At 36.6% G+C, this 21,747-nt stretch overlaps 2 protein-coding genes across 2 annotated transcripts; one reads left to right on the top strand and one right to left on the bottom strand.

Annotated features, from left to right (window-relative positions):
* Window positions 1-2,836: 2,836 nt before the first annotated feature.
* LOC144453758 (ergosterol biosynthetic protein 28 homolog) lies at window positions 2,837-6,536 on the bottom strand. Its single transcript, XM_078145100.1, has 5 exons — window positions 6,507-6,536; window positions 6,239-6,410; window positions 4,835-4,925; window positions 3,747-3,865; window positions 2,837-3,426 (listed from the first exon to the last, which is right to left on the bottom strand). The coding sequence occupies exons 2-5, from the start codon at window positions 6,366-6,368 to the stop codon at window positions 3,335-3,337; spliced, it is 432 nt and encodes a 143-aa protein (XP_078001226.1). The 5' UTR covers window positions 6,369-6,410; window positions 6,507-6,536; the 3' UTR covers window positions 2,837-3,334.
* Window positions 6,537-8,628: 2,092 nt separating this feature from the next.
* LOC144451573 (threonylcarbamoyladenosine tRNA methylthiotransferase-like) lies at window positions 8,629-20,878 on the top strand. Its single transcript, XM_078142457.1, has 12 exons — window positions 8,629-8,786; window positions 10,258-10,370; window positions 11,359-11,589; window positions 12,802-12,922; window positions 14,029-14,132; window positions 14,674-14,840; window positions 15,322-15,467; window positions 16,176-16,236; window positions 16,778-16,897; window positions 17,928-18,074; window positions 18,944-19,108; window positions 19,565-20,878. The coding sequence occupies exons 1-12, from the start codon at window positions 8,629-8,631 to the stop codon at window positions 19,682-19,684; spliced, it is 1,653 nt and encodes a 550-aa protein (XP_077998583.1). The 3' UTR covers window positions 19,685-20,878.
* The last annotated feature ends 869 nt before the right edge of the window (window positions 20,879-21,747 follow it).

Raw genomic sequence — 21,747 nt, forward strand, 5'->3', positions numbered from 1 at the left:
TAAAAGTAAAATTCTGGAAATCGAAATTTCGTTGTAAGCTATGAATTGCCTGACGTATATTTTTTGGACCATGGTCTAATACATTTTATATGCCCGACACTGTCTCTTTTACCAGTCCCCTGTGTATTATTGTACAATAACTGCAGTATAAACTATATAGCGGTTTCGCTCCGTCACTCTTGGTCTTCCGCTATGTAAACCCAATAAGAAAAAAAAGTAAAATAAGGAAAAATGTTGAGTAATGTACACAAAATAAAATAATATAAATAAGAAAGAGTTGCAAATAAAACAAAGCTATATTTATTGCAGTTATTAAATTGTACATGTATATCTTTCTGCGTTTGTGACAATGACGTACTTGCAAGGTTATCTTTTTATTTAAATTTGATTTGACTTGATTACTTTTTTTTTTGTTTTTGAAAGGCTATAGCCTGGTCACTGCGCTGTTGAGATACACCTCCTAACCCTCAAGATACGACCACCTATATCTGAATTCTCTCTCTCTCTCTCTCTCTCTCTCTCTCTCTCTCTCTCTCTCTCTCTCTCTCTCTCTCTCTCTCTCTCTCTCTCTCTCTCTCTCTCTCTCTCTCTCTCTCTCTCTCTCTTTCTCTTTAAATTCATCATTATGATGGCAGCGATGGGATTGACTCCTTACCATTGATTATCAGTCCCTTTTCACATCAAATGTGGAGGCTGGCCACTTTTTATAAACGGAATCGGGGGAGAGCCACTTTTTACGGAACCGCGACTGGGCTTAATTTTCCCCGGCTCCTCGTAATTATATTCAGTGTCATTGCATTGATCATTTGCTAGATGGCGCACTCTACGTACATATATAGTCCATGACCATAGGTTGCTGTACGATACAAAATTAACTCTCTACAGGAAAGTCGTCAGAGTTGTTTGTCTGTTAGGGAGCCTTCAGTATTTACAGGGGGTGGGGTGGCACTTTTTACAAATTGGCTCTCGGGGAAGGGCCATATTTTAGAAAATGGGATTAGAGGCAGGGTTTCATTTTTACTTTAACTCTTTGTATTGTGCCGAACATTGCTGGGTAAAATACTAGAGATAATGTTGTGGAGATGTTTGACCTCACTCCTGACAATGTTAGGATGCAGGTATTTATTAATGCAGTGCCTTCACACACACACACACACACACACACACACACACACACACACACACACACACACACACACACACACACACACACACACACACACACACACACACACACACACATCCACATGGCAGTAGTAGTGGGAAAATATCCAATGCCTTTATAACTTTCAACATTGGTGGCAGCAGTGGGATGAAGTCCTTATCATTGATTCTGGGACTAACTCATGTTTTAAATAGGGGGAGGGTCATGTTTTAGAGAAAAAAAAAGTTTAGGGAGGGCCACTTTTTAGCACGACCGACAGAGTTGGGGGAGGGTCACATTTTACGAGCCTAATTCCCCTCCCCCCGTAATTACTGAAGGCTCCCTAACACTAAGAAAAGTTTTACGTTCTTGTATGCATGTGCATGTGGGGGAGGGGCGTTCAAACACAAAAGCTACAGATTAATTGTCTGTGATGATCCTCTTTGCTCAAATGCAACAACATTCACCTAACAGACCAATATGCATGTTCAACTGTGGAGCACGTAATCACAGTCCATAAGAATAAGAATGTATGTGGTACAGAGTTTAGTAAAGGTATAGGACATCTCAGTTCAGCGGGGAAAGTTATCCGTTTATATCTATGCTGTCTGGTAGTGAGATGGCTTAATTTTCCTTTCAATGTTTAAACAAACCAATTTTATAATTGGTAGCCTAGATACCTCACACTGACAGATTTTGACTAGCATCCCTCTGCAAACTACTACAGAGTCCAGACTACAGTGGGACGTTTAGTCGAAATCCACCAGTGCAAAGGAGCTAGCTATATATGCTAATAACCTTGTACCACTATATAAATATAGCTATATATAACACACTGCATGTATATTTTCTAAGCCTTTCTCAAGTATTTTATTCAAAATGTTGCTAATAATTGACACAACTGATTAATTACAGCTTGGTACCTCACAAAAAAATTGGAATATTTCAAAAATATATTTTGTCTCCCCTTTTCACCCCAACCCCTACCCACACCCCATTCTTGTTACTTTGGGGTAGAACACTGCCCCCAGTCTGCCAATAGCTGAAAACTAGCACATGTATTAATCTAGCATTATGTGATACTCACTACAGTGAATTTCATTACTTTCCATGGAATGGTTATTGTGGAATGTGCTCCTGATCAAGGGGTATATTTTAATCCGTTATGAAACACATAATGATGATAAACATATGAAGAGTGTATAGGTTAATGACATAACCACAATAAATGTCAATTGCAAGAATTCATCATTTCATATCCCTATCAGTCTGAAATGTGGGTGGAACATGGCCTGCACAGAACTCTGGTCATACATTACAATGGAGGAGAAGGTACTAGTATTTCCAATAGACCAGGTATCACGAAAACGAAAGATCATCTAGTATGACCACTAGGAGTGCTGTTTCAAAACAGATTTTGGACTACGGTGAAGTGTGGGCAATGGCATGACTGTTGAATACTGAGGCTGCTTCCTTCTAAATTGGTTGTTGACAAAAAGTATAATTTCTGAGTGCTTCAATGATATTCTCAGTCCATCCAAATAGTTCTGCTTATTTCATTTTAAATAATGTAAATTTTTGGAACTTGAACCAGAATATGGTGTAAATGTGCTTATAAGTTATATCATTTACTCACTCAGCTCATTTAGCCATGACAGTATACTGTAAAAAGGTATACATTCCAAGATAACATTAAACTAGTCTTTAAGATACGACCTTCATGCCATGCTATCAGCCAGCACTCACAGAAGCCTGTATAGGGTTGAACAACATGGGCTGAACAACAATCTTACAGGCTAGCAGGAACAAGTTCGGTTAACATTTTCATGATTTTACAAGTATTGAGTACCACTGTGAGGTTGTACATTTATATTTGACAGTTGCTACTAAAGAAAGATTGCCACAGCCTCTTGTTTTAGGTTGACCTAGCATGACCTTTGACCTAGCATGACCTAACATAAAATTCTGTAGTTCACTATAACCATTACATTGACAGTTCCAGTCATCTGATGTGGTAAAAAGAAGAATTTTCTCATCATTTGGTTTGAATTAAAATCTTTCAAGTTCATTTCAGCAACATGAATAATATTAAGTATCTATTTTAAAAAAAGATGTCTTTTCTTGACAAGTTATCAAGTAAATATTTTCTTTGGATTCTTTCCCTGTGTAGGTGACAGATTTTTAGATTGTTTAGGCTGTTTTTTTTCTCCTTGCTTGCCTTGAGCCCTCGTCATCAAAATCCACAAAGCCATAACCAATTATCATAAGTATCACAGAAATACCTGTAATATAATGTATGTAAAATTATTTAAAAATATTCAGAGTATTTCCCATCTTTGTATTCCCACTTTAGCCTCCTACCTTAGTCAGTCGATTTTTGGTAGTTTTTCTTGATTTTTGTGTGTGTTTTTTTTGTTATTTTTTTAATGCAATAATTACTGACTGAATCTACTAACACATTCCAATGGTCATCACGGGTGTTCTTTTACCTTTGTCCTCAATTTAAAAGCAAATTACCACCCCATGCCACTCTGCTACATAACAAAATAATGAGAAATCACCCCCACCCACCCCCTCTATTTTTGTATGTCAGTGCCCTTACCTGATACCAATATTGGTGTGATTACTCCTATAGATACTGTACAACTACCATAGATAAATGTTTCCACTGGGAAGTGTACAAGTGCCAAAACAAACGAACACAATGTTAGGTTGTACATCCTGGAGAAACAAACAGAAAAAAGAATGTGTGTGCAGGAGTTAAGTTTTCAAAATGTTGTAATATGACAGAGCCCCAAAACTCATGAGTGGAAGTATGGCCATTGTCACCAACCACAGCCTCTTTTATGGCATCATACAAGACGTACCAGAGTCTTGTTGCTTCAGCAGAAATATGTGCTCTGGCTTGTGAGAATGCAGTATGCCAAGCATTACTCTAAACATCTGAACAAATGCTTTTGATGTTCTCAGTTACATTTTTATGAACCAAGTGAGTAACTTGCACCCGAAAACATAACAACCATGAGTGCAAATACCTTCAGTATCCACACAGAATCTCAAGCATCATGAGGCTCTGATATTTTTCATATTAAGGGTGGTCAATAGGTAAAATCTACCTGAGTTCCCCTGTCATTTTACCAGAGTTCCCAACCAAAATTACAGCACAATGTATTGGAAACTATGCCAGTTTTACCATATTCCCCCTTTCTGCTACCGGGGGTTCCCCCAAAACGTTGATCTGAATTAACAATTTTTGTAAAAAATACATTGTGCATTATCATGATTTTATGAACTGCATGGAATGCTTGTGTGTTCATCTGTATACAGGTATGTAACGATGTGCAGTACATTGCAGTACAGATATCAATATTATGTGAACGCGTTGATGCAAGCATTAACTGACCTATACTGATATGCAATAATAAGTGTTATCCCCTTTGGAGTATCTAACCCTTTCTATCGCTGAATGCATAGGATTCAATCCATCCCATCCTATATGGTCCCCATTTATACAGCTGGGTGAGCATGTTTACAACAGTGGTTCAAAACCTACCAAAGAATCTGTGTAACAGTCGAAATGTAGTCTAGACCAACTATCAATGGGCAGATTTTCAGTCTGGCATTTGAAACACACTCACATTCCTGATTCAACAAATGTGTTTTATCAACATTTTAGGTGATTATACATACGGTTTATGTCTAATGTAGAGTGCTCCATAAAATCTGACAATTGCAGCCAACAATGTCCACACACCAAACAGTCTTGCCATTAAAGGATTCACTGGAAAAAAATAAACATTTGATCAGTTTAAAATTTTTTTGAAAATTTATCTCGCTGTCTGAAGCAGAATGCACTGCAAATATTATACAAAACCAGTTCTGTTTTCAGTAATACAATTGATGATGACTTCCAGTGTTTTGCTAAGGATAGTAAGTAGACTAATATCTACCAAAATTCTCAATACACTTGACAGGGTAATAATATGTAATATAATAATAGTATTACCCAGCTAACAAAACTAAAACAAAATGTATGGGAAACTACACCAATGTTACTTCCTCTCTGAACTTAGGTTCCCCAACTTTTAGCAAAAACCTGGCCTTGCTTGTTCTTTCTTCTTCTTTTTTCCTTTTTCTTTTTTTTTTTTTTTTTTTTTTTTGGGGGGGGGGGGCGGAGATTTCAAGAAAAGACTGATCCAAACACAAAATGATGAGTTACAAGCAATAGTTTAATTTCATTATCTCATGATTAGATCAAAATAGTTCATTTTAGTTGTTGGTGGTCTACCACCTTGTTCTATGCAATATTAGATTTTAAATTATACCACACACACACACACTAGAGTGAATGCATACAAACAAAAAATGTTGATTCTGTGATGCTCCAAATATAGGTCAAAACTTTCCATATCACCAGTATTTTCCCAACCCCTTAGGTAGGGTCCTACTAATTTTCTTCACTCAGGCAGAAAAGACTCATGACCTAAGAGTTTTATCGCTACTTGTAGTAGGGGTTTCAAGAACACCTATTGTATATACGTTCCAAAATGCCATTGACTTGTTTATATGTCAAGTGACAGTCTTGCATGTAATACCAGGTTTTACTTCACTTTAAGTGATGCAAATTGCATGATGCATGATACTTCAGTAAGTAGGATACTACAAGTACCTTAAAATATTCACCAAAAACTAATAATTGTTTCAGAAAATGGATGAGAAATTTCTATCAAATATTCTTTCATTTGAAACACAAACAGGTATGCAGTGTATTGGCCATCCATTCGTTGTCTGCATACCCCACTCTCAGCCTCTGTATCAGAGGGGCGTGCAATATTTCTTAGATCGTTGTTTTCCTGGTCTACAGACTAAATATAACAACCTTTTGACTATATATTCCTACCTGTAAGGAAAAAGCAATATTAATATTTAATATTTCTACTAGTATACTACATTTGTAGCAGCAGGATTCGTACGATATTTTCCTAAGAAAATGGCAATCCAGGGGTGGGGGGGGGGGGGCAATCTTTTAAAGCAATAATACGTGCCCCTGTCCTCTGTATATACGGTTGTCGTGTACTATCAATTTTTTCTTACCAAGTGTAGGTTGTCCTGTGTACAGTTTAGATGCTAGGAATGATTCATCTACGAAACATTGTATTGTATTTCCTACAGCCATGAACGCCACTAAACTGATCCATCCCCGCAAAATAGATTCCATTGGCATTGTGGTTGGTGGTTGGTGCTCTGGTAATATACTCTCCTAAATCTGAGAGAAATGAGAGTACAACATTATGTGAACAAGGACTTTAAAAGGTATTTTTAAAATACTGCCACACCTTACGATAGAAAAAGATAAACATACCACACGCAAGACAATGTGTACAGATAGGATCTAAATCGTGTAATTTGTAATGTAAAGTATAGCAGACGGTCGACGTGAACTTTGACCCGCAGTTTGAACTAGTCGTAAAATGGTATGATATAGCATGTTACGCCAATTTTGGTCGTAAAGTTTAGTAATATACTGTTTTACGACACCACGGCGTAATGTTGCTGTCCTGTGTGAAATCTATATCGCATACTCGAAGTTTTCAGTAACGCAAGTTCGATGACAAAAATTTTGGATGATTGAAGGTACATGTAAAGCGGAGTTGAATGACCAGGGCTTGAAAACAGTGTAAATAAGATTAGCCCCCGCAGTCGTTGTGAAAGGGGCCTTGGAAGTTCAAAGAGCTGTGTGTCGTCGAACACAGTCAGTGACGCGTCGGAAATACTATATAATTCCCATATTGTGTACATACCATTATTATTGAGAGGATGGAATCACTCGAGTGTCTTATTCCAACGTGAGATCCCAACATTTCCAACTTTGTATAATACATAATCCTAACTATCAGCTATAGGAAAACAAGGTAATATTTCAAAAGTCAGGTTCACAGCTATATTTCAATTACACTTTTACAGTGTGTTGCACCACAATCTACTTGTAAGTTGTATGCACCACAGTAGCTCTGGATTTATACGCTACGGGATTTCGACACGTCTTCTCCCACTCCGCAGCGTATAAATCCAGAGCTAGCACCACAGTAGACTCTCTGACAGTCTTTGGAGCTTCGCATCACTAAAATTAACTCGTCAACAAATGGTTAGCACAATGTGATCAATGAGGCTAGTACAATTATGCAGTAGATGATATCTGTACATACAAAACAACTCCTTCAATTTTAGTGATGCGAAGCTCCGAGGACTGTAAGAGAGTCCAGCACCACAGTCGTTTGTGGGCTGAGATTCAATACAAGGATGGCCATATAGTACAAACACTAGTGTCATCAGGCATATTTGAATATGCATATTCACAAAACATATTCAGTTACCATCACGTTATATTCCATGTGTGTATCTATCTATCTCTCTCTGTCTATCTATCTATCTATCTATCTATCTATCTATATATATATGTATATATATATGTATATATGTATATACTGTATATATATATATATGTATATATGTATATACTGTATATATATATATATATATATATATATATATATATATATATATATATATATATATAGACTTAATTCAAAAGAATAAGGATCTAATAAGTCGTTACTCAGAGTTTTGCGCTTTGAGCGATCTTCAGACAACTAAATTGGGATTGTCAAAATCGCGAATCGGTACATAGATCATATGAGGGGCACAGACTGATAAAGCTCGATTTAAGTACCATAATACATAGTACTGCCAATAGGCTGGTGTAAATTAATGTTATCATTGGACTGAGAACGAAGGGTACAACCAGTGGCTCATTTTGTCAGCAATTCAAAGATGGTGCAATTCAATTTATAACTTTAAAAGTAATCGATAAAATTTTGAATTCAATTCGCTGCTGAACAGGGAACCAGTGTAAATCATGAAGAATTGGAGTAATATGGTCACATTTTTTCTTTCTGGTGACAAGTCGGGTCACTGAGTTTTGAATAATTTGGAGTTTGTGAATCTCATATAAAGGAAGGCCATAAAGTACATTGTAAACTGTTACAGTAATCTAATCGAGATGTTATGAAGGCATGAACACGTTTCTCGATAGAAGTTTGATCCAGTATGTTGTGGATTTTAGAAGGACTGTGGATAAAATCACATCTCAGAGTCAGAGACAACCAATAAAATTGTATTGTGCACATAAATAAAATATTATCCAAATTTTGTCAGAGTTTTCAAAATTGAACATTTTGTTTGGGTTTGGTAAAGTGGAAAGCAAGACATTCCTCTTACGAGAAAAATTTAGGAGAAAAAATCAAAATAATTACAGCTGAGTCGAAAGAAATTTATATTTTTACAAAATAACTTTATTCTTCAAGTGATACTGATAGAAATTTGTATAACTGACCTGTAAAGGTTTCTTCAAGGAACAGCAGTGTGATCAAATTGTTGATAATATGAAAGTTTTGTGTGACAATTATTGCATTTCTACTTCTTAGATGCCAGTGTGTGATCAAGACATCAAAGATATCGAAGACTTTGTGTCAGAGTCAGATGTGACACCAAATGAAAGATATAATGCTAGGAAGAATGTTGTAGTCAGACACAGGACACCAAAATTGTTCACCAGGAGTGAAGAAAAAACACATGCTGACAGGTAGTAAAGTATGATTGTATCTGTCAGGACTTTTAGTAAATTCATGTGGAGCAGGTTGTCAAAGTCATGAAAATGGGTTATCAGTGGCCAAGTGATTAGCTTGGTTACCTGTACCTCTTACCACAGTGTTGGTTCAACCCACCTAGCTCTGAATGTGTTTGATTGAAATAACCAGGTATGAGTTTGTTTGTTTGAGCATTACAAGTTTTTGCCAGGTTCTTTCTGCTTTATGAACTGTAGGATGCTGCACCATGGCAACCATAACAACACATTTCTAAAGTTGTATTTGATGCGATGACAATTAATAATCACACTTATGGTGTGATTATTAATGTACAGGGTAACAGCCATATCACATGTAAAGTTCTTCCATTGTGTGACCAATGAAAGGAATCACAACCATGCTAATTACCGGTATTTTAGGTCTGGAATTTTCAATACTTGACGTAGGCAACCAAAGAATGAGGCCTTCAACTGCAACTCCCCATTCTAATGTCTGCTAACTATTACAAATATTTGAGTGGGATAACTTTCAAATGCTGTTACATGTATGTCACACAATCATTACATCATCACAGTGCATGAAAGTAGAACAGTGCAGTCATAAACTGAATAATAACAACATACATGTACAAGTGCAAGTAATGTGTGATGATACAAACAAGATCTAAGTAATAGATAGTCAATGAGTTCGGGAGGGTTATGAGCCAATAAACGAGGGGGCATAGCCCCCAAGTTTTTGGCACATAACCAGGCCCTACCGAACAAGTTGGCTATCTTACTTATACTCTGGCGTGATTGGCTCAAACAGATCTTTTTCAAAATATTTTGTCATTTGTTGCATGCAAATTGAGTGCCAAGTGTAATTTAGGTCACACCCCTAAGAAAGAGTGGGTTATGGCTCCATATAACCAACCAAAATCAAGGCTTCTGATTGGCCAAGTCGGTCTAGCTGTAGGATAAGGTTTTTGATGAGATGTGAGAACTGTGGTAGCAGAATTAGCACTGCATGTAGAGTGGCTTATTTCTTTTTGTATACATGACAGTCACACAGCATTTCCAGATTTACGGCAATTCCGCTGTGTGATTGTCATGTATATTGAACTGGAAACACCACCCTTTCATGCAGTGTTAGAGGAAAGAAATATGATAAAACTTGAATACCGAGTACATTATGGTAATTTTTGATGGGGACCACTGTACACTTACTATCCTAAACACAAACACTGAGATACAAACATCTAGATTTTTTTTTTTAAAACATCGATTGTGAGTCTGCTTAATAAAATTACACATAATTGAATCCCCTTCAATGATTGAATTTTACTCTCTTAGCTTATGTGACAACCATGGACAATCACACTTGTATAAACACACCATACAAATAGAAGAAAACAAAGTTTCCACACTTTAATATGTCACTTAACAGAGCACAATTACTGTATCTGATACTTGTCTATGTTATTTTCAGTATCATACCAGGTACACAAAGTATTTATGTCAAGACCTGGGGCTGCTCTCATAATAACTCTGATAGTGAGTATATGGCTGGTCAGTTGGCTGCATATGGATATAAAATAATAGGTAAGGTTACAAAGTACTTCACACTGTATTAGTCTGTCACTGTTCTTATGCATCAGTTTTCATATTATTTTTGTCCATGGTAACAGTAATGGATGGAACAGCTACTTCTTGTGGTGTATGTGGTATATACACTGCTGCTATTCCTGATGCATGAATAATTGGCAAGGCTATCATTCTTGTGCATGTGCAAAGGATAGAACAGCCAAAAATATATAGATGTATTAAAATATGCATAGGAGACAGGGTGGCCATTACGGGTTGAATACCTTTCTTGGTATACAATGTATGTGTGTGCACATAGGGCTGCCACTTCTGGCACTAATGCATATCAGATAGGGTTGTCATTCATTGTGTAATGCATAGTGCATTAAGCTACCATTCCTCATTCTGTATGTATGGAGAGCATTTAGTAACAAATTATGTGTGTATGGGCAGTGTTTTCCCCAGGATAGATTGCAACTATGGTGCCCAATTTGCGTAATAATGTACATATCAATAACAGTAATTTGCATAATGATTAGCATATAATGTGTGTGTGCAACACCAAAACATACTCTGACATGTTTATATTCAACACATACATACATGTACATGGACATTGTGATCAGCCATTTCTGTTCATTTGAAAGTATTATTATGATATTGTCATTCAAAGATTACTAAACCTCAAGGGTGGTAGAACACTTTTGAAGCATGGTAGTAACCTGCCAAGCGTGGCAGCCTGGGTAGTAAGGATGGTGTGAGCACCATGCTTTCAAATTTTCTAGAGTGGGGAGAACACTGGTGTAGAACATTCAGTAATAACATATAAATCAACTTGGCCCCAAATTGTCTTTCCTATTAGAGTACAAGGTTAGTATCCACTTGTGAATAAGCCACTACCTAATGTGCTTGATGTGGTGCAGAGACTGTGTTGTTAACATCGTGGCTATGAGATTCAGAATTAAACCAAGCTAACATTTGATGGTTGTTCTTCAATTTTCTACAGATAATGAAGCGTTAGCCGATCTATGGCTTCTTAACAGCTGTACTGTGAAAACTCCAGCTGAGGATCATTTCCGTAACTCCATCAACAAAGCCAAAGAACTCAACAAACATTTAGTAGTTGCTGGTTGTGTGCCCCAAGCCCAACCAAGGCTAGACTATATCAAAGGAGTTAGTGTCGTCGGTGTGCAGCAAATTGACAGAATTGTTGAAGTCGTAGAAGAAACCTTCAAAGGTATATACCTAGTCTGTACATGTAAGGTATGCCATGTGAGGGCACCCTCACACATCGCCTAACCCCCTTCAGACCACTGAGGTTAGAATGACACAGCGTATCTTACAGGCCTGCTCTATCCTGAACATTCTCTATCAGCATGCAAATGCTAGAAAGGACACAGTTCAAGACAGATGTGATAGGGGCCAGGGTTGACCGATGCTTGAGGGCACACCATCATGGTTTACCTTACAGACTTGGTATAATTGTTTTGAATCTGATCATTCTCACAAACCAGAACATTACTTTTCTGTTTGTGTTACACATGAAATCTACAATTTTACGATGATTTGCCCATTAGGTATAGGACAGCTTGACTAGATCATCACTGCAAAGCAATATTGTAACTCAAGTTCAAATGTTGCCCCCATAAATAACATACACTTGTTTATACAATATGAAATATCCCTCCTTTGCTGTTTTTCAAGCACAACTGAATGGAGTTTGTAGCACCATAGGCAATGCATAGGGTAAACTATTTTTTCTGAGGGTACATGTATGGTGTTGTTTAGTGGACTGTATCATATTTATTAACCTGGAGTGATAACCAAGATGAAAGTTCTATAGTTTACATATAGGTGTACGTGAAGAACATGGGTGTGTAGATTAAACCTATCATACATGTGTCTAAGGGTAAGAGCATAATTACACACAGCTCGGAAAAAAATCACAAATATAAGACAGACACAAACTAAAACTATTGTCCTGACAATGTTGATACAACAGTGATAAACTATTGAATGGACATTGGTTTCATTATAGTCTCAGTAAGAAGGCATTGCAGAGTTTAGTGACAGAGTTCCATGAACTTGCAATGTACTGTGTTGGGACTTCCAATGTTTACATTATATTGATCACCCTCATCACAGGGTGATAATGATTAGAATCACACAACAGAGGGACTGCTATCGCCCACTTGTGTTATCTACTACATTGAAGAACAAAAGATTTAGTTTGCGTCTATCCTAGTAAGAGTTGTATACCCCATTATACTTAAAACTTTATGTTTAGGGTATAACTGTAGGTACAGAAACCGAGGGGCTCAGAGAGTTAATAAAGTTTAGCATTTTTTTATTAATATCTATTCTTGAAATTATCAGTTGGGGTTTCGTTTCTACTTCAAACTCACCATATAAATGTTTCCAGTAAGACTATGTTTACTGTTCACACTAGGTCACAGTGTTAGACTGTTTGGACAAAAGAAGAAAGATGGAAAGAAAAGCGGTGGGGCTTCATTGAGTCTCCCTAAAATCAGAAAAAATCCTTTGATTGAAATAATAGCCATCAATACAGGGTAAGTGAAATTTACCTTACAGATGAATTCCATGTATTTTCTCTCCAAGCATAGGAAACAGGAGCAGTAACCAGCTTTTACATAAAGTTTTAAAATATTACCATCATAGATATTATTTCCTCTAATAGGTTTTTCCTATTGTTTTCCCATTATCACTGTTGTATCAGAGTGTATCAATGTTGCATTATGGAGTACTCAGCTGTAATCCTAGAACAAACTCATGGGTTGCTTGCCAAATAGGCCATTCCAGACTGCAAACAGGAAATTTAGAATACAGTGCCCTCACTCAAATTGGAGTATCATCACCTCATTGTACTGTTTTTTAGCACAACTGAATTGATAACACTCAGTAGTGCTATAGGCATGATGTGGTGTCTGTCTCAGTCTGTGTGTGTGTGTGTGTGTGTGTGTGTGTGTGTGTGTGTGTGTGTGTGTGTGAGTGTGTGTGTGTGTGTGTACAACTGAAACTCAAAAAACCGCCAGACTGATTGACTTGTTAAGAGCTTTGTCCCTTGGTACTCTGTAGAATCGTAAATCAGGGTTGTTTTTTGTATTGTTCAGTCATTGAGGAAAGCAGCAGTGCGCTATGATTATTAACAGGGTAACCTATACCATGTATACCCTCAAGGTACACACAGACAGGAAGTAGAGCGCCACCATGGCAAATTTTGGAAAGACCTATTAACACATGACCCTCCAAGTGTAAACATCTATGAGTAGTGGCAAAATGCTGTTTATCCCTCCTGGCCCCTGTTGTCCAAGGTATAAATGATCCAGACATATTGAAAAGTTTCATTTGCATATTTTCAATCAATGTATTGTTGACATGTGAAACTGAATTTATCAGAAGAAGATGATTTCTAGTTTGTTCCCTTCATCACATGTCATCCAAACCCTTTGTCAATTGCTGTAAAAAAAAAATGAGAGTGTGTCTTTTAAGTGACGGATCTGAGTCTGGAAATCTGCTGTGAGATACGATGAACCAAATATTTGATAATACAAGTGACCTTTCATTACATGAAATGAAGTGTGTATGTTTGATGTAAAGTTTAACAAAACATGCCAATGAACCTACTAGCATATTGATGTCTCTATTGTTTCACAAGGTGTTTGAATGCATGTACTTATTGCAAGACAAAACATGCCAGAGGTGAATTAGGAAGCTATGGAATTGATGAACTGGTAGAAAGAGCAGAACAATCATTCAGAGGTAAATACACATTCTCTGATTTAAAAAAAAATAAATAAATATAGCTCTTGTTCCAAAAATTCTGTAAATCAATGTCAGGTGAAGCAAGAATATGGAATGAACTATCACAGTGACAAATTATATCTATTTCAGAGCAAGTAGCTATGAAAACTTTTATTTTAATCAGAAGTGTAGGTTATTATAAGGTAACATTTACAAGAATACAAGAAAGAAAAGATTATAGATACAAGGGAAATACACAGGTAAAATAAATTGAACAGTGATAACAAATGACTTACAAGTATGGACCAACGACATTATGCTTTGGACCACCAAAATAAAAAAACTGGTGGTCAACATGGACCACTGACTAAAAAAGTCCATTTCAAACCTTGCTGTCATAATGTATTTAAAGCTATAGAAGTTACATCTCTACACTTGTGACCACATGTACATACGTTCTATAGGCACTTTTCTGGTGAATCACCTGACTGCTCTGTACTGTAGTATAGTGTACTGAAGAGTCAAAGAATTAACCCACTTACTATTTCTATTTCACCAGAGGGAGTGTGTGAGATTTGGTTGACGAGTGAAGATACTGGTGCATATGGCAAAGACATTGGAGTCACCATTGTTGACTTACTGTGGCGATTAGTGGAGGTCATCCCAGAGGGGTGTAGGTTACGAATTGGAATGACTAATCCACCATATATCTTGGAACATTTAGAGGTATAAGGGCATTTGCTTGTCTAAAAGACTTGCACTCACAGTCACACACATTGCGTCCCTGATTATTACTATTTATACCTGATAAAATGACTGACAACATTACACAGTTGGTTCTCTGGTATACATCAGTTGGTTTTATATATGAACCTTGTGCAAAGATGACTGATGACTTCTTGTAATAGCTGTTTTCATTTAAATCTTGCATAAAGGTGACATGAAAGGATGCACAGCTGACTGTCTAGTATACATCAGCTGATAGCATTTAAATCTTGCACAAAGGTGACTTATGACATTGTGCACTACTAGTTCTCTCTTGCTCAGATCCATTGATTCACTTAAACCTTGCACAAAGATGGCTGATGACATCACGTATATGCCTGTCATCTCCTTTGTAATCTGACCAACTGCAGACAAATGGTCACAACATTGGTGGAAGCTGTACACACTTCATGTCTGATCACATACGATCCTTCAATTTCAGGAAATCTCCAAGATTCTACAACATCCAAGGGTGTATTCCTTTTTACATGTACCAGTACAGTCTGGCTCAGACAGTGTATTGATGGACATGAAGAGAGAATATTGTGTGGATGATTTCAAACATGTTGTAAACTTTCTGAAACAAGGGTAATTCTAAGATTATATTTTGAGCATTTTCTTTCCTCTGTCAGTGAATAGCTTCTGTATTCTCTTTCTATGTTTGTTTGCTTGTTTGCCATTGGTTCATTAGTAAACAACTTTTAGTAAACTTTAGTCAGTACATCATTTAAATGTGATGGAGATATATCAAAGCTTCACATAGTTATTAAGGGTAATATGTAAATCAAAGAAGTTAGAAAAGGGTGGCAACAGCCCTTCTACAATTTGAGGGAAGTGATGGAATTTTAACCCCAACAAGGGCACCGCTCTGAGAAGAAGTAGTTAAATACACAGAGACTCCATTTAAATGTCCATACCAATATAATCAAAGTAAGTTCTCTTTTTTCACCTTGACCTTTAACTTTGACCCCCATGTTCAAGGTCAAATGGCATATTGGTCAATAAATTATAAAGTTTTTTATATAGAACCACCATTCGAATTAGCGTAACAACACCAGTTGGGATTATGTGTTCAATGAAGGCTTGTTAAAGTATAGTGTAGAAAAAGAAGTAAAATTGTTAGGATTATTATACAAATTAAAATTGAAATAGAGCCGAACATCAGGACATGCTGTAGATATCCAGTTATGATGTACAACAAAATATTGTGTATTTACACATTTGTGCTTGCATCGTATACAGTATGTGTTATGCAAACTATTATAATATGTTTTCTCTCTCTCCCTATTATCAAAGAGACCCCAATGTTACCGTAGCTACTGATATAATTTGTGGATTTCCAACTGAAACTGAGGAGGTGAGAAAGATTTCAGTTTCTATCAAACATACAGTTGACCAAAAATGTACATCAGCTCACTAGATCAAATGACTTACACAGGTTCTAATACACAAGCAGTTCAAAGTTTTTTTAGCATTGAGCTTTCGATCTGTCTTGGTTGACGATCCTGATCAGAAGGACAACTTCCACAGTTACAACTGAACAGCTTGTGTGTTGTAACCTGTGTGAGTCATACATACATATCGTGAACATAAGAATAGGGAACATCATTTGATCAATGGATTTAAGACAATTATGAATATTCACTACAAAGGGACAATGTTTATAGGGGTGATGGGAAGGGATACTTGTTGGTGTACCCTAGCAAATTACAAATTGTCAAGATTACAAAAACTAGGAGTCAAAGTTGCATGGTTGGGTAGTTTGTATGAAACAGAGTTATTGAAGTTTTTGTTTAACTCCAGGTGTGAAGTACAATATATCTAATATTTTCTGCATATTAATTATGACTGCATTTATCATAATTATACCTTCACTGTCTGTTTGATATTTCTTTCAGGACTTTGAGCAGTCAATGAGTTTGGTTGAACAGTATAAGTTTCCTAGTTTGTTCATCAATCAGTTTTTCCCAAGACCAGGAACACCAGCTGCTAAAATGCCACGTATTCCTACTAGAGAGGTAAATATCCATATTATTGTTGTCTCAATATTCTGAGGAAATCATCAACCTAATACATTTCTTAGACCAAATAGTTTATAATGCACATTTTTAGCACAACTGCAGTGCACTACTAAGGTTCAGTAGTGCTGTATGCAACAGTCTGTGTATAGGCATGGTGTGGTGTCTGTCCATCTGTGTGTGTGTGTGTGTGTGTGTGTGTGCATGTGTGCGTGCGTGTGTGTGTGTGTGTGTGTACAACTTAAACTCAAAAACCATCAGACTGAATGCCTTTTTTGTATAGTACTTTCTTACAACATTCAACCAATCAAATCTGCTATGCTCCAAACTCCTGAGCACTGGTCTGTTCAGTGGTATACAGACCACACCACATGCTTTGTTAAACACGCGAGTCCACAGTTTAAATTTGAAACAATCCAGGCAGGAGACAGACATGATAGACGTCAAATAGTAGTGAGAACACACCAAGGGTAGAAATATACACTCAATAATAATACTGTTGAAAACTTCATGGTTAACATGCAATTCTTTCTGTCATGAAAGACCCAGTTGACATAAGGATTAAAATTTAGGTATTAACTCACACATTTATGTGGCAGAGCTATTGTAAACATAGGTCCAGAACAAAAGAAGGATCCTTAGTATGTAAACCTTATGCCTCCACTGATAAGATAATGCACATGCCAGAACCTTGGATTGAAACCCTGGCCTGAAAGTGCATAGCATAACATAGTGAAACAACAATCACATCCTATAAGGTTCCCATTGATACAGCTGGGTACACTGATGTTAAAGTCTTTGTTCCAGTCATGCCCAAGCATTTAGACAATCAAAAACAAATGGCAGCCTTGACGACCAAAGTAGCAATGTACAGATACTGAACTGACAACTCAGGACTCCACAGCAATGTAGCAATGCACAGATACTGAACTGACAACTCAGGACTCCACAGCAAATCATTGATCAGGTGAAGAACTCCCAAGAAGACCGACTATCAACATTTAGTTATAAAACTCTTTTTATGTTTTAGGTGAAGAAAAGAACAAAGAGACTCTCTGAATTATTTAAAAGCTACACACCATATGATCATAAAGTTGGTGAACGACAGCATGTATTGGTGACGGAAGACTCTTTTGATGGCAGATATTATGTCGGACATAACAAATATTATGAACAGGTAGTTACAAATAGAACATTTGATGTTATTAACTGTTGATTTGTGTTCACAGTGAGATAAAATGTGTCATTCTAAATGCATGCATGCTATCAGTGTGTATTTCGGTTTATGTAATTCATTAACAAAATACATTGTGAGATGCAAAAAATCAATGTCCCACCTACTTGAAACTGTATAGTCACTCTGATTTGGTAGTAAAGGGTCACAAGCTGAGTTCATACATTTTTGGTTTAATATTTTGCTGCATATTCAAATGGTACTCGCAGTATTCTACTTTACTGAGGCATGTTTAAACAACTTGCAATTGACTGAACTCAAACCTGATACATGTCTTAAGATATACTACTAATAACTTATAAACGATCCTATGACATAATTTTTATACATATAAAAAACGTTGAGGAAATCCCTACTATGCAATCAACTGTTCAAACAATGCCAGAAGACCATGCATCCATATTAACATTATACTAGAAAGGTTTTAGGTAAATATTATCACTTGAGTAAAAAGCTTATAAACTCAGCTTGTGCCACTTTAAGATCATAGAACTATTGTGTTCCATTCATTTTACCCTGTCGCACATGACAGTTTGTTGACGACTAAACTTGACATGTTTTACATTGTTGTCATGTTCAACATACCGGTAAATATTCCATGTGATCAAATTTATGTTGCACGTAAAATCTACAGATACGGAAATTGTGCATGTGTTGTATATGTCTACTATGTGACACATAACAAGTAAATGTCTTCTAATAAACTATAAGTTACATTTTTATTACCATACAAATATGTGCAACATATAAGATTTTTGAGTAGCATGCTTCTACCTATTCCACCTTTTCTCATGTTTTCATTCATTCATCAGGTGTTGGTACCAAAATTAGACAATGTACTGGGTAAAATACTTGAGGTCCAGATTGTTTCAACGGGCAAGCATTATTTGATAGGAGAGTTGATAACAGAAACAGAGGTAATGACTCCATCCATTGCACAACCACTCCCTAAAGGATCTGTGTCTGGTATCCAGTCAGTAAGTATTTGTCATTGTCAAGTGTTATATATCGCCAGAGTTACTAACGGGTTTCTCAAGTATGATTTTTGGTCCCATGAAAGCAGAATCAAAGATGTAGTGAAGGGTCTCCCCAGTGTCAAAGGAGTTCTTGGCTTGTAGAACTATTCAAATGACAGTCTGAAACCTAGCCTTCAATGATTGACTTAGATCGTATTGACCCTTGACCCATAGTGACCTCAATATGCATATGGTGGCACTATTCACATTCTGTTTTCCCTAGGGCAATATTCACAGTATCATGATTTGCTTCGACTATGGAAAGAATATTTCTATACCAAGTTCACTTGTCCCCTCAATTTTTTGAGTTGCTAACCATTTACCAAATGCATTATATATATATTTATATACACCATTATATGTAAGCAAGAAGTGCTGATGGAAACATTCTGTATTGTCTTTATTTATTTATTGCAGACGACAGAGAAGGACGCAAAGCAGTCCACCTCATGGTTTGCAGTTGCCATATATATTGTAATATTTGTTGTTGTACTGGATGTAGCAAAACTTATATATCATTACCTGATAAGTTTGTGATATTACCTACATTATAATAAAGCAGCAGTAATATTTTCACAGTCTCCACTGCCTAGACACTCTTTTGCCAAGCTTCATTGGTTTACAACATACTTTTATTATTACTCTTGAGAGACATTTTGCTGACGTGATTTGAGACAATCCACACATTACTTTTGGCTGATACCTTTGAAAAATTGGGGTCAAATCTGCCACAACTCACATAGCATTGATTCAAGAATTTCACATTTTGTCATGAAATATTCTAATACCTTTTAGGTTGCTTTTGCATATTATGCCAACATAATATTTCTTCTGTCAGCAAAGTGAAGTGTGCTTTACAGAAAGGACTTTATGTGACTTAAGGTAACATAATGTATTTCACAAGCACTCTTAGACTGTAAGATAAGTTGTGCCACTCCACACTCACCGGGCTGCTGTGCAAAAAGGGTTGACCAATGTGTGAGGGCACCCCATCATGGTGTACCTTACAGCAATCCCAGCAAAAGTAAATGCTAGGTATATAGTGTGTTTACAAAGTTTTCAGAAGAAAAAGGAGAATTGGGTAAACTGATATTTTTTTTCTACTTGCTATATCTTGACCAGATGATACTTTATTACATGTATCAGGGCTAAAGAATCTTTGGAACCCTATTTTGTTGAGAACATACAGTTTTCATACGTGTGTTTTATTATACAAACTTTTAATGCTGAAAACAACTGGGGAACTTATGTAGAATTATCTGTTTTCTGCCCTTCACAAAAGGACATGGAATATTATGATTACACATTTGACAAGCTCAACTATGAACTTTGTATTACTTTAAACAAATTTTAGATTACTTCAGGTGTTTTAATGGTGCACTAGCTGTAATGGGAACTTATTTTGAAACTTTTTTTTTAGACATGATGACTTAATCATAATATTGTATACCCTGCTCCAATGGGTAAAACAAATGTATGTAGCTGTACACACAATATGGTGCAACATATCCAATCACATTGATTTTTGTGTCTACACTGAAAAATTAGCACCCCCTAATAAATCACAATTTCAACTTATTACTATACTACTTATAGATAAAATGGACTTCAAATTGACATGTACAATGTCTAATTATTGATGCAGTGAATAAATTGTTGGTCATTTGATGAAAAAACAATACCCCTATTACAGCTAGTACAGGTTTAATGTTGATATTTCAGAGCTGATTATGTAGACGTGTTGTTACACAACAATGTCAGAATAAATCCTGTATTTTCTGGCATAACTTGGTTCATATGTGGTTTCATTTATTAAACTAGGCTTGTGTGTGGTTTAATTGTGGTTGGATGCTGTGTGTGTGTGTGTGTGTGTGTGTGTGTGTGTGTGTGTGTGTGTGTGTAGATGTTGAGCACATTTTAGAGTGACTATTTCTATGCTCCTATCCTCTTCATACCATCTTTCAAGCTGCACTAGCTGCAACTGGAATGCCCAAAGGGGGCTTATACATTGGGTTCCATCTGTCCATCTGTCCACCCTCATATCTCTGGCATGCACCAACTGATTTCAACCAAACTTGGCACAAAGGTAACATGCTATTTGAGACATATACTTATCACTCTGTCTTGTGACTGAATCAAATATGAATCATATTTGTTGTTAAATTTCACAATATGCATCATAACTTTGTAGGTGATACGTAGTGACGCCATTCAAGTGCCTACACCCATATTATTAGTCTCGCTACCAGACTTTGTAACATTCATCCCTCTCTAAGATGCAAGAAGTACTAGTGCACTCTGAGCGGAGAGTGAGGGATTTTAGTCCAGTCCCTCACTTCGCTGCTCTGGGCGACTTACCAACTAAAGGGACACAAGTCTGGCAGCAAGACTACTATATTATCAAATATGAGCTTTCTTTTAAGACCTTGACCTTTGGCCTTGAAAGTCTTCTTCAAAGTCAAATAACCAAACAAAGTATTTCCATGTTAAAATTGCCAAAATGCTAATCATCTTACATAGTACAACACAAGTTGGGGAGAGGAGGGGGCTATATCTCCGACTGAAGGCTTATTTGAAAATGTTTTATTTGGTACAATGAC

This window comes from Glandiceps talaboti, chromosome 2 (assembly GCF_964340395.1).
Source record: "Glandiceps talaboti chromosome 2, keGlaTala1.1, whole genome shotgun sequence".
Lineage (NCBI taxonomy): Eukaryota > Metazoa > Hemichordata > Enteropneusta > Spengelidae > Glandiceps > Glandiceps talaboti.

Bases quoted from the DNA above. Each gene is read 5' to 3' on its own strand.
- LOC144453758 (XM_078145100.1), bottom strand. From the start codon at position 6,368: ATGCCAATGGAATCTATTTTGCGGGGATGGATCAGTTTAGTGGCGTTC. The intron at 4,926-6,238 runs GTAAGAAAAAAT...ATTTTTTTCCAG, and splicing joins CACAGGACAACCTACACTTG to TGAATCCTTTAATGGCAAGA. The intron at 3,427-3,746 runs GTAAGGGCACTG...ATTATATTACAG, and splicing joins CACACCAATATTGGTATCAG to GTATTTCTGTGATACTTATG.
- LOC144451573 (XM_078142457.1), top strand. From the start codon at position 8,629: ATGCCAGTGTGTGATCAAGACATCAAAGATATCGAAGACTTTGTGTCA. The intron at 11,590-12,801 runs GTATATACCTAG...TGTTCACACTAG, and splicing joins CGTAGAAGAAACCTTCAAAG to GTCACAGTGTTAGACTGTTT. The intron at 19,109-19,564 runs GTAAGTATTTGT...TATTTATTGCAG, and splicing joins CTGTGTCTGGTATCCAGTCA to ACGACAGAGAAGGACGCAAA.